This window comes from Bidens hawaiensis, unplaced genomic scaffold, assembly GCF_021521415.1.
Source record: "Bidens hawaiensis isolate Kalapana, Puna unplaced genomic scaffold, B.hawaiensis_p1.1 tig00003698_1, whole genome shotgun sequence".
Taxonomy (NCBI): Eukaryota; Viridiplantae; Streptophyta; class Magnoliopsida; order Asterales; family Asteraceae; genus Bidens; species Bidens hawaiensis.
Genome location: NW_027491212.1, coordinates 277,223 through 289,293, shown reverse-complemented (window position 1 = coordinate 289,293; position 12,071 = coordinate 277,223). Strand labels below are relative to the sequence as shown.

General features: G+C 35.0%; 1 protein-coding gene across 1 annotated transcript; it reads left to right on the top strand.

Moving 5' to 3' along the window:
- The first annotated feature begins 2,475 nt into the window (after positions 1–2,475).
- LOC143624140 (uncharacterized protein At5g01610-like) lies at positions 2,476–4,314 on the top strand. The gene is made up of 2 exons (XM_077094867.1): positions 2,476–3,227; positions 3,320–4,314. The coding sequence occupies exons 1-2, from the start codon at positions 2,751–2,753 to the stop codon at positions 3,392–3,394; spliced, it is 552 nt and encodes a 183-aa protein (XP_076950982.1). The 5' UTR covers positions 2,476–2,750; the 3' UTR covers positions 3,395–4,314.
- The last annotated feature ends 7,757 nt before the right edge of the window (positions 4,315–12,071 follow it).

Below are 12,071 nucleotides of genomic sequence, written 5' to 3'. Positions count from 1 at the left end.
AATATGTTACAAATAGGTAAAACTTTCTTTTACACTACATTTGTGATTGTATTAGCAAGTATACATTGTTTATCAAAAATCAAAATCTTTAATCCATGTCTGTTTAGAACCAGGGTCGGCCCAATAGTTTTAATGGGCCAAGCTATGTCCTGAGATCTCCAAACAACAAAGGCCCCCATTTTTTAAAACTTGTTTTTTTAAATATTATTGGTTTTTTTTCTGCAATTGACGTTTAAACTGAAAAATGCTGAAAAGTCAACAAATATGAATATACACTCTGCTGAAATGGAAAGTGCAATTAATCATCAATCAAGTTAAATTGCAATTAATATTGCTATTGGAAATTGTTACTATAAAATATGAATCGCCAATTGCCTTCAAATTAATTAAGTTATACTCATTCTGCTGTGTAGCTCAAACTTCCGGTTACCAAATTGCCAAGCATATACAACCCTCAAGTAATTATGTTAAACTTGTGTCTAAATCTAATTATCTATTCAATTATGAATTATGTGAATTTCTTGTTATTTGTTACTTAGGGGGTGTTTGGCCTAGCTTTTTTAACCAAGTTTATAGCTTTTTTAGCTTTTTTTTACAAAATAAGCTTAATTTTGTGTTTGGCTTAGCTTTTTAAGCTTATTCTTATTAGCTTATATAAGCTCATTTGAATAAGCTTATTTGAAGATGGTTTTTTAGCTTTTTGATATAAGCTTATTTCAAAAACCATGTAAAGAATATTACTTTAACAAATTAAAGTAATTATTACTTTAACAAATGGTGGTGGATTAGTAATTATTACTTTAACAAATTAAAGAATATTGGATTTAACAACTTATTAAGACATATAATTAACTTGTAGAATATAAGATAATCCAAACATTTAAAAGAAGCTTATCAAATCATAGAAAAAAAGCTATAAGCTAATTTTAAATATAAGCATAAGCTTAAAAATAAAAGCTAGGCCAAACACCCCCTTAGTGGTTAGAACATTGTTAATTTTCTCTTTGCTTTTTAGTAGAAAACTTTAACATTACAAATTAGAACTTTATTAAATAATTAAAATTATTACTAATAATAATGTTGTCGGTATTAAGCTCAGGGAAACATGAGGATTTATATCAAAAAGGTTTTGAGAAAGGGCCCAACTTTTTACTTTGACTGTGGCGTCCGAAAACTTTGGGTCGCCACTTCCTGTAACTATTAATAAAGTAACATATATGCGTGCTTATAACTCTTGATATAGCCATATATAATTGTCCGTGTGACAAAAAAGGTTCTCCAAGTACATACCAACTCTAGATAAATAATAATATATATCTATGATACATAATAAAAAAAATATTCAAACACATATAATATCATGTCATTTGATAATATATACTCATGTTTATAAAAAAAACATGATTATCTCAAAAATCATATACATGAACTTTGATGATATAATCATCCTTAGAATCTTTACGATTTGAAATTGATTGACATTGTTGTTATCAATATTCTGTGTATGACAAATGTTTTAATTAACTTTATATTTTACAATTAAAAATTATATAATCAAGCAAAATAAAAACCAAAAATTTAAATATAACAAAATGATTTGTTTGTTTCGTATGAATGTAATTGTCAAGAAAATGAAAAATACATACTAACATAAAAACCATGTTCAAATAATAGTGATTATTCTGAGTTAGAAGAATATTATAAAATTTAAAGTTGCATAAAGTGAATGTAGTGATTCTTATATATAATTGTTGAAAGTAGGGCTGTCACTTTTACCCGTAACATGAAACCCAACCCAAGAAACCCGTACCTGATCCCAAACTAACTCGACCCGAGAAGCTCGAACCCAAGAAAATACTAACCAGAACCTGAACCGAAGTAATTCGGGTTGGTTAATTCTAGGTTTCGGGTCAACCTGAAAACTTTTAGTTTTAAAATCGTATGTAATTTTAGGTATTAAAGGCTAAGCCTTAGCCGCTGACGTTATCCGGATTTAGTCTAAGTTGATTCTTCTCATTCCACATGTTATGAATCGAATGTTTATTGTTTATTATTTTAAATATAAACCATAATAAACACTAATGACTAATCGTCTCTTGTCAATCCATATAAATAATACTTATTATATGTAGTAACGATTTAGTTGGAATAAATCTATAATTTTAATGTCATATATTGAAATGACTTAAAAGATAAGGACCATATATGAAAATTGGTTGGAAAAAGGTGAGGAGGGCTATGATGTTGACAAGTGACAAAAGTGATTGACTTTTATTAAAAGAGATAGATTAGAATTTCTACATCAAACATAATATATATTGTTTTAGTTAAAATCATAATCTTTTATATAAAATAATATGTCCGCTTAGCCTCTGTGATAACTAAAGCTTACGCTCTGGCTCAAACCCTTTATCAAACAAGCTTATTTTCATACTTTAACTCAAGCTCATTTTGGTTCGACTCGATTTAACTTTCTAAATATTGAGTTGCTCACAAACGAGTCTACTCGTATTTCTAGAAACGTTTCACAATATATTAAGTGATGACAGGAACGTCCACATGTACGCGCCCGATTGGTCATGGACCACCCAATCAAAGCCCTAGAATACAAGCATCAATAATTGATCATTCTCCTCCTAATCCCCTCTGTATTCTCACTGGCACACTGTCTTCTTCTATATCCTGAAAGCATTTCATCGAACACCTTGCCTGCACCTCTCAAATCATCATCAAACTGACACAAAAAAAACATGTCAAATCTTCAATCACCAATCATCATCCTACTCTGCACACTCACACTCGCCACCACATTCAATCTTTCATCCTCTGAACAACAACCCACCACCATATACGAGATCCTCAAATCAAACGGGTTGCCAGTTGGGTTATTACCCAAAGGTGTCACTAATTTCACATTCGACGATTCGGGTCGGTTCGAGGTGCATTTGGATCAAGCTTGTAATGCCAAATTTGAAGATGAATTGCATTACGATCTGAATGTATCCGGGAATCTGACGTTCGGGCGGATCGATGGGTTATCGGGTATTTCGGCTCAAGATTTGTTTTTGTGGTTCCCGGTTAAGGAAATCCGGGTTGATATTCCGAGTTCCGGGTTGATTTACTTCGATGTCGGTGTCGTTTCGAAGCAGTTTTCGTTATCGTCGTTTGAAACACCGAGGGAATGTGTCGCTTCTTCGGATCAGATCGTTACTCATACTGTAATTAAGGTGATCCCATCATCGTTGACTTTTTACCGTTGAGTTTGACTTTAAGTTTTTGATAAAGTTTTAATCTTTTTGTGTTATGATATGATATACAGAATCCATCCACAAAGTTGGGAATCCGAAAGGACCGAAAGCGCGACCGTAAAGAAGATTTAGTGACGCTTTTATAAATTTTAAGTTAAAGATGATTGGAAGTGCACGATTTCTCAATCAAGATATGGGTCTGGTTCTTGCATCTACACGAATGTCAGCTTCGGTCTATGCAACATTTTGGAGAAGCGCTTCATGGAAGCCAATGACGAAATGGGTTTGTTGCTACGATCCAGTGAGATTCAGTCCTAATTTATATAGATTCGTTAGAAAAAACACAAAGGATGCATGTTATTATACAATCGAGACAATAGCATGAAGGTTAGAAATAAGATGATATATTTTTATATTTTATATTGATGAATTCATTACAAATATGAAAATAAAACATTTGTTGGCGGATTAATTCTCTTTATAAGTTTATGTGATATAATAATAAATGAGAAATAAATAGGTTCTTATACAATGTCAAAAGCAGTTGGGTGGTAGGTTCATCTAACCTATTTAAACAGTTTGAATACTATAGGATAGTTGATTAGAAGTATTGTCTTTTAATAAGAAATCATGTTACCTTATATATTAATCCATATTAGTTGGGTCCTATGAGATAATTTGCAATGTTTATAGATGTCTATATGTTTAAGAAGATGTATATGTTTGAAGCTTTCTTCTTGTATCAATCATGACCTACCGTTGGGTCCAAAATATGCTCCTTGTCTAGGGAATATGGAGGAAATGGCGACAAGCTTTGTTTGGACCACATTGGAAGGGTTGCTTACAAGACCTTCTATTTTATTAATGTGAAATAAATTATTCAAAATATATATATATTTTTAAAGTAGTGTTTTTCGTATTGCTATCCGCAAACTGGAGAATCCATTTGACGTAACATTGGTTTGTGTGTGCATATAGATTAATATCGGGTGTTAAACTTGGAATTGTAGGAATTATAAATATTTAGGTTAAGTAATGAAATGTAGTGGATTGTCTAAATCTGAGTTTCCTAACCATATATGTTGCTTAGCCCTAATGTTAGACCAGGATTGAATAGAGTTGAGTAAAGATCTAAATAGAAGGGGTTGACTACTCAATTTTAATGAACACAGCTTGTTTAGTAATTATTATTGATTTAAATGAATTACGTAATTGCTCTAGCGTAAATTAAACAAACAATTGAAACAACTAAATAAGAGAAACCTTTGAATCTAGAACCATATAATCTTGACAAACTCAGAGCATTCACATCTCATCCCTTAAATTTATGTGAGGAGAGTATGTAAATTATAGGGTGAGGTTTTGAGTGGTTGTGAGTGTAAATTATAGGGTGGAGAGAAAAATGTAAAGATTTTTTGTAAATTTGGTGAAACATTTGGAGAACATTGTTTGCCCCTATTTATTTTTTAATATTTGTTGGAATAGTTGTGAGTAGAGTAGAGAGAAAACTGTAATGATAAAGATATAAAAAAATATTATTTAATTGAACAAGAGAGAGAAATGTAATTTATTTTAATGTAATTATAGAGATAAGGATGGAGAATGAGATGAGAATGCTTTCATATTTCTCTCTAAAGAATCTCTATTTGTTAGTATCTCATATCCCTTGAGGGCCATCAAATAAGTTTGACCTTTAGTATCTCTGTTTTAGTTGTTCAAAGTTTATTTGATTTGAATATTCTTGAGAAGTCAACATTTATGAGAATTTCTTTCTAGCAACGCATGTTGGCCTCTTCTAGGTTTTTTTTTCATCAAACAAGGCAATCGAGAGTTTGATCACTAGTAGTTGAGAAACTCATCGATGGTGGTCTTGGATTCATGATGGCTGACGTTGTGATGTGTTCAATTTCATGGTTTGCTATTGAGGACCATGAGGCATTCTAATAATATTTCAATATTTTAATGGAATGTTAAATTTCATTGAGCTAGGAAAGAATTCAAATTCATTCATTGTCCGATCAAACATTATTTTGATGAATGAAATTAATTCTATTTATGATGAATTCCAATAAACAAATATAACTAATTACTTAGAGCAGCATACAAGAGTTACATATCAAGTTTAAGGGAAGAATGATGTATATAATCTTGATATACATGATATTCTTTTAGATTGGGATAAAGGGCAGAAGAGACAATTATTATAAAGAGTTTTATTATTTTAAAAATATGTATTTGAGTCTTAAAGAATAAGTTTGGCTTTCTAAATTTTATCTAGTATAAACAGATTATGTATGGCTATGTATTATGCTGCGAGTTCTTGATTAAAACTACAAAGAAAGTCAATGTCTACATTTGACCCAAATCCAGCTTTTTATGTATGTAGCTTGATTCAATCTAAGTTCAACAAAAATCACCTACCTAACTTTATCTATTTCACAAAAACCATTTTATTCTCCACATTATCATTGTTATATTTATTTATTATAATAAATTTATTTATTGTGATAAAGTATTTATGTTCTTGATATCGTTTTAAAATTTAACAGTTTACGCTTAAATATCATATAATAAAATATATAACTGTTTAAAAAAATTGTTATGAGAAATTTCAAAAATTTAAGTTCAAACATTAACAAATAGTAGGGAGCACCACATGGCTAATCTATGGACGTCCATCCCCACAAACATGTACCAAGAACACCTAAGGATTGTATGTCCTTGGTATACTTCACCGTTACCGATTTCGAAGTTATATACTTCAAATACATAAATATTAAAATCTAAATGGAAAAAATGTAGTCGTAATTTTTTTTTTCTGAATTAACCATTAAAATAATATTTATTTAATAGAAAATCATTGCATTCAGAACAACAAATGCCTCTTAGTTCAACAAAGTTGTATGGGAACATGACAGAAACCACAAATCTTGTCAAGTCCCGACCAATATTTTCTTTCCGGGTAACCACATATGCATTACTCTTGTTCCCCTAATATGGTACAACAACTTTCTGATAGCATTAATCCATGTTGCAAGTTATCTTCACATGCACCGAGAAAAACGTTCACATCACAATTTACCGCTTCCGTCACTTGCGCTTCCGCCAAGAGAAGCACTGTCATTGCCACCAAAAGAACACCGTACACTGCCTTCATCTTTAGTTAATCGGGATATGGAAAGAAAGGATGGTGATGGATAACCGATAATGGATATGAGGTGACGCAATTATTTTGAAGTTTGTCACACAAATTATAGATTGTTTTGGGTTATCAGACATTAATTACTCGATTATTGTATTTATATCTTTCATATATCATTAGTGTGTTTATTTTCTTTGTTATTCAACATAAGTAATAAGTTAATTATTTATTTAGGCCTACTGGTATACTCTAATTCCAACAAAAATTAAGAAGACATGGCATTTTAAATATGGGTTAAACTACTCTCCACTTGTGTTAAAATGTTAAAAAGGGCAGTGGATTATGCTTTTCACGGCTTAAAAGACAAAGAACGATATACTAAGTTAAAAAATAATAGAAGTGAGATGGAGTTAAATGAATTAAATCATTCTCTTTGGATGAGATAGAGTGAAAAGGTGAAAAATTAATGATGTGATGCTTATGTGAAGTTAAGAGGGATTAGAGATAATCATGTAATTAATGTGTAGTTAATTCTTTTCCTTAAGAATAATCTCTAGTAAACGCATTAACCACAGGATTATTACTCTTTAGGAAAAGACTTAACTTATTACCCATATTAAATAACAAAGAAAATAAACACACTAACTATATAAGAAAGATATAAATACAATAATCGTGTAACTAATGTTGGATAACCCAAAACTTTCTATAAATTGTATGACAAACTTCAAAATATTTACATCACTTCATATCCATTGTCGGTTATCCATCACCACCTTTTCTTCCCATATCCCAATTAACTAAAGATGAAGGCAGTGCATGGTGTTCTTGTGGTGGCAATGGTAGTGCTTCTCATGACAGAAGCACAAGTGGCAGAAGCGGGTTATTGTGATGTGAACGTTTTGCTTAGTGCATGTAAAGATAACTTACAATATGGAGGAGTGCCATCGGAAAGTTGTACCATATTAGGAGAACAAGAGCAATGCATATGTGGTTACCCGGAAAGAAAAGATTGGCCAGGACTTGACAAGATTTGTGGTTTCTGTCACGTTTCTATGCCACTCTGTTGAACTAAGAGCATTTGTTGTTCTTAAAGCAATTATTTTCTATTAAATGAATAGTATTTTAATGGTTAATTCAGAAAAAAAAATTGCGACTACATTTTTTCCATTTAGATTTTAATATTTATGTATTTGAAGTATAACACTTCAAAATCGGTAACGATGAAGTATACCAAGGACATACAATCCTTAAATGTTCTTGGTATATGTTTGTGGGGATGGATGTCCATAGATTAGCCATGTGGTGCTCCTCACTAATTGTTAATGTTTAAAATTTCTCACAACATTCTTTTAAACAGTTATATTTTTTATATATGATATTTAAGCGTAAATTAATAAATTTTAAAATGATATTAAAAAATAAATATGTTATCACAATAAAAAATCTTATTATAATAAATAAATATAACAATAATAATGTGGAGAATAAAATGGTTTTTATAAATTTAGGTAGGTGATTTTTGTTGGACTTTGATTGAATTAAACAACATACATATAAAGCTAGATTTGGGTCAATTATCGACCTTGACTTTTTCTTTTTATTTTTAATCAAAAACTCACATGTTACGTTGTCGGCCCATGCAACCCATGCACAGGATCCAAGCCCGGTTCCGCTGCCGGATGATCAATCAAATACGAGGCCCGTTCAACTAGAGTAATTTCCAAGCCACTTCGTTATAGGAATTAAACAAGAAGATAAGTATGGAAGTTGAAGATTTTTAATAATTATCAAGAATCTATTTCTTGATATACAAGTTATTTATTTTAATTATGAGATTGTTTCTTAGTTTGATTTGGTTTCTCTCTTCTCTTCCTCGTGTTCTTTGGTGATTGTCGGTTGTCTCGAATAAACCGTATCAACCGGTGCTTTCATCAGATCTTACCATGCCTCCCCGTCGCGAAAACCCTTCTTTGGAGGAATCAATCGTCGCCCTTGTCGAGTCTTTTACCGTCGCGTCTGCTGCACAAACGACGGCGTCCGCTGAACAAACAACCAAGTTGGACTTGGTTCTCACCCACCTAAACGAGCAATCTAAATTGCTCCTTGCTGCCATCAACAAGCAAAACCACCCAGGTCAAACTTCAAAAACCTTACCCATTGATAACCCTTATGATATCAGACCACCTAAGCTCATCCTACCAACTTTTGATGGTTCTAACCCATTGGATTGGTTGTTCCAAGCCGATCAATTCTTCGCCTTCTATAAAATTGAACCCACGCAACGCTTATCTATGGTTGCGTTTAGCTTATCTGGGGATGCTCTGAGTTGGTATAAGTACCTCCACAACAATGGTTTATTAACCACCTCGGATGATTTTACCAATCTACTCGAACTCCGCTTTGGCCCGTCATCCTACGATAATCACCAACTACCTTGTTTAAGCTTCCCCAAACTTCCACAGTCACCGCATATGTCACAGAGTTTGAACGCCTTTGTAACTGTGTTGTCGGGCTACCACCGGAGGCATTACTCAATTGCTTTCTCTCCGGCCTCCGAAAGGACATACAACAAGAGCTTGCCATCCATAAACCTAACACTCTTCAGTTAGCTATCGGGCTCGCGAAACTTGTTGAAGACAAACTCAATGACCAGCGTTTTCGCTTCCGTCCAACACCACCCTTCCGTACCACCCCAACTTCCACCACCCTAACCCAGCCTACCTCGAATTCCCCTGCTATCACAAATACTCAGCCGCTATTACCCACCCAGACCACCACCACCCAAACCGTACCCACTACCCGCCTCTCTCACGAAGCATTACAACAGCGCAAGGCGGCCGGCCTTTGTTTCATTGCCCGGAAAAATATCACCGCGGTCATCGATGTAATCCACCACAATTTCACCTCATCGTCGACAATGATGAGCCACCGTTGATTGACCTCGATGACACTCACATAACCCAACCGACACCGCCACCTCAGGATACCTCTCAAGAAGCCTCCCACCTTCACTCGATTATCGAAAACCAATTTTGGGCACTTTCTCCGGCTGCCCTACTAGGAGTTTCGTCGCCTAAAGCACTTCGTGTCACCGGGTTCATAGACGGCCATCCGGTTATCATGCTAGTTGATTCCGGCAGTACCCATAATATTATACAACCCCGCATGGCCACCTTTTTAAACCTACCAATAACCCAAACTAAGGCGTTTTCGGTTATGATTGGGAACGGCGACCTAATTCATTGTACCAGATTATGCCCGGACGTACACATCTCGTTAGCTAAACACGTTTTTTCTCTTCCCCTGTTCGTGTTACCAATCGAGGGAGCCGATATTGTACTGGGTATCGCATGGTTAAGCTCGCTGGGTAAGATTACGGCCGATTTCTCTATACCTTCGATTTATTTTACACACCAAGGTCATCATATTACTTTAGTAGGGAAACCACTATCATCACAAGCTTCTTCAGCAACCCTATGTCACACCCCCAATTCGGGCCTAGGAGTGTGAACCATAGTTGGTATCGTATTTGTAAATAAATCAGAGTTCAGGTTTAAGCGGAAGACTTTATAAAAACAAAGGATCGTTATTAAAATATTTACAATACAAAAGACGAGACGAAAGTCTCGTTTTACTTGTTTATATGTTTTATAAAACCACCATATTTTATATTTACACAAAATTATCCGAGCCATCTGATTCTTGAGCTCCTTCGTCTTGCAAGCTCTATTCGTGATTACCTGCAAAATGTAAATAAAATACGTCAGCAACGAATGCTGGTGAATATGCTGACGCTAAAAATATTTTCTTTACTTAATCACCCCTCGAGACCACGTAAGTCTCGGCACATCTTGGCTTAGGAATAATCAAGTTAAACAATCATCATAAACTCGAGTCTCTGCACTAGGTCACCTCAGCGAAACACCGCAGCGTTTATGACATAACTTAGGTACCATAAATATACAAATGGCCATTCCCCACTCGGACGTAACTTAGGTCCGGCCCATCGTGGCTGGAGGTCGTAACCAAGCGTGGTGCGATGTGCCCACCGCGTTCCACATATGTAAGGATCCAGACAAACGTATACCATAGCCTGAGGGCTGGCTTATACTCTTATTTATAATGTTTTTAGAGACACGTAGCCTCATGTAAAGTTTTACACATAACACGTTTGTTTGTTTGAAAACAAGTTTATAAAAGTGGGGCGTATTCACCTTTTGATAGGGATCAGTTTCCAACACCGTCCGTGAGTTCTCTTCTTGCTATCTCGCACCTATAGTACGAGTATAACCTTTGTTAGTCGGATACACGATCCGGCTTAAGACCTTTAGTCTTATTTATCTCGATGAACCTTTAGTTCATTATCTCATTTTACTTTAAAACCTTTAGTTGAAAAGTAATATTAATAAACCTTTAGTTTATAAAACCCGACGTTTCTTCTTCATTAAGAAACGTATTTCTTTCTTTAAGTATACTCATAATACTTAAATAATATATTCTATAACAAAGAATAATTATATACTTATATATATACTCATATATATATATATATATTTTTTCTTTTCTTTCTTTTCTTTTTTATTTTCGTTTTTCTTTTATATTCATCGAGTATAATTCCGACTTAGGCATTAAGCCTTTATAATATTTTAATATTATTTTGTTCGGGCATTATGCATACCTTGATTGTCTTAGAAATATCCTTGACACTTGGGCAGCACTTCGACGCCGCTCAATCAACAGTCCTTCCTTGCAAACTCTTGCTCCTCACTTGGCACGCTTTTCGAGACACCAACACTTCTTGACACGCACTTCGAGGAAATCGCTGGGTCGTCGGGGCAGCACTTCCTTCTTGTTCGGGATGTCGAAGAATGGCACGGAAATCGAGGTAACGGGCACGGAATACGAGGTTTCAGGGCACGTTTATCGAGACGGATCGTGGGCACGCTTTACGAGGTGGTGAGAGAGTCTAGAGAGAGAGTATGTGTGTGAAAATTTGGTATGCTTGGATCAAACCCGGAGCTGCCTATTTATAGGCTGAAATCACTCCCTCGCTCCCCCATCGCGTATCGCGATATAGGGTTGTCGAGTTAGCGCGTAGACCTGCCACGTGTCAACACGTGGCAGGCGCCGCCACACATGGCGACACGTGGCGCACGTGTTGCCAATTGGTGACACGTGGCAGCAGGCGTTGCCACCGTGTGCCACGTGGCACACGTGTCAATGTGTGTCAGACACCCCATCGCGGTACGCGATGGGTGTCTTTCTTGACCCTGTCGCGTAGCGCAATGGGTTATTAAACAGATTTTACATTTTAGTCTCTGGATTTTGGAAATTGGCAGAATTGGTCCATTGACTTTGGAAACTTGACATTTTTTTTGCCCGAATTTTACGTGATGTTACACCCTATATCACCTCCTTCAAAAAGATGCTATCGCATCCATTCATACACTTATCTGCGAACGCCACCTAGAAACCGACCCACCTAGTCCCTCACCACCAGCCGATCCACAACTGCAACAACTTTTACATACCTATGGCCACTTGTTTCAAAACCCCCCCACATCGCTACCTCCTATCCGACAACATGATCATCATATCCATCTTCAACCCACCAGCCAACCTGTTAATGTTCGACCATACAGCTACCTGCACTACCAAAAAACTATTATGACCACTCT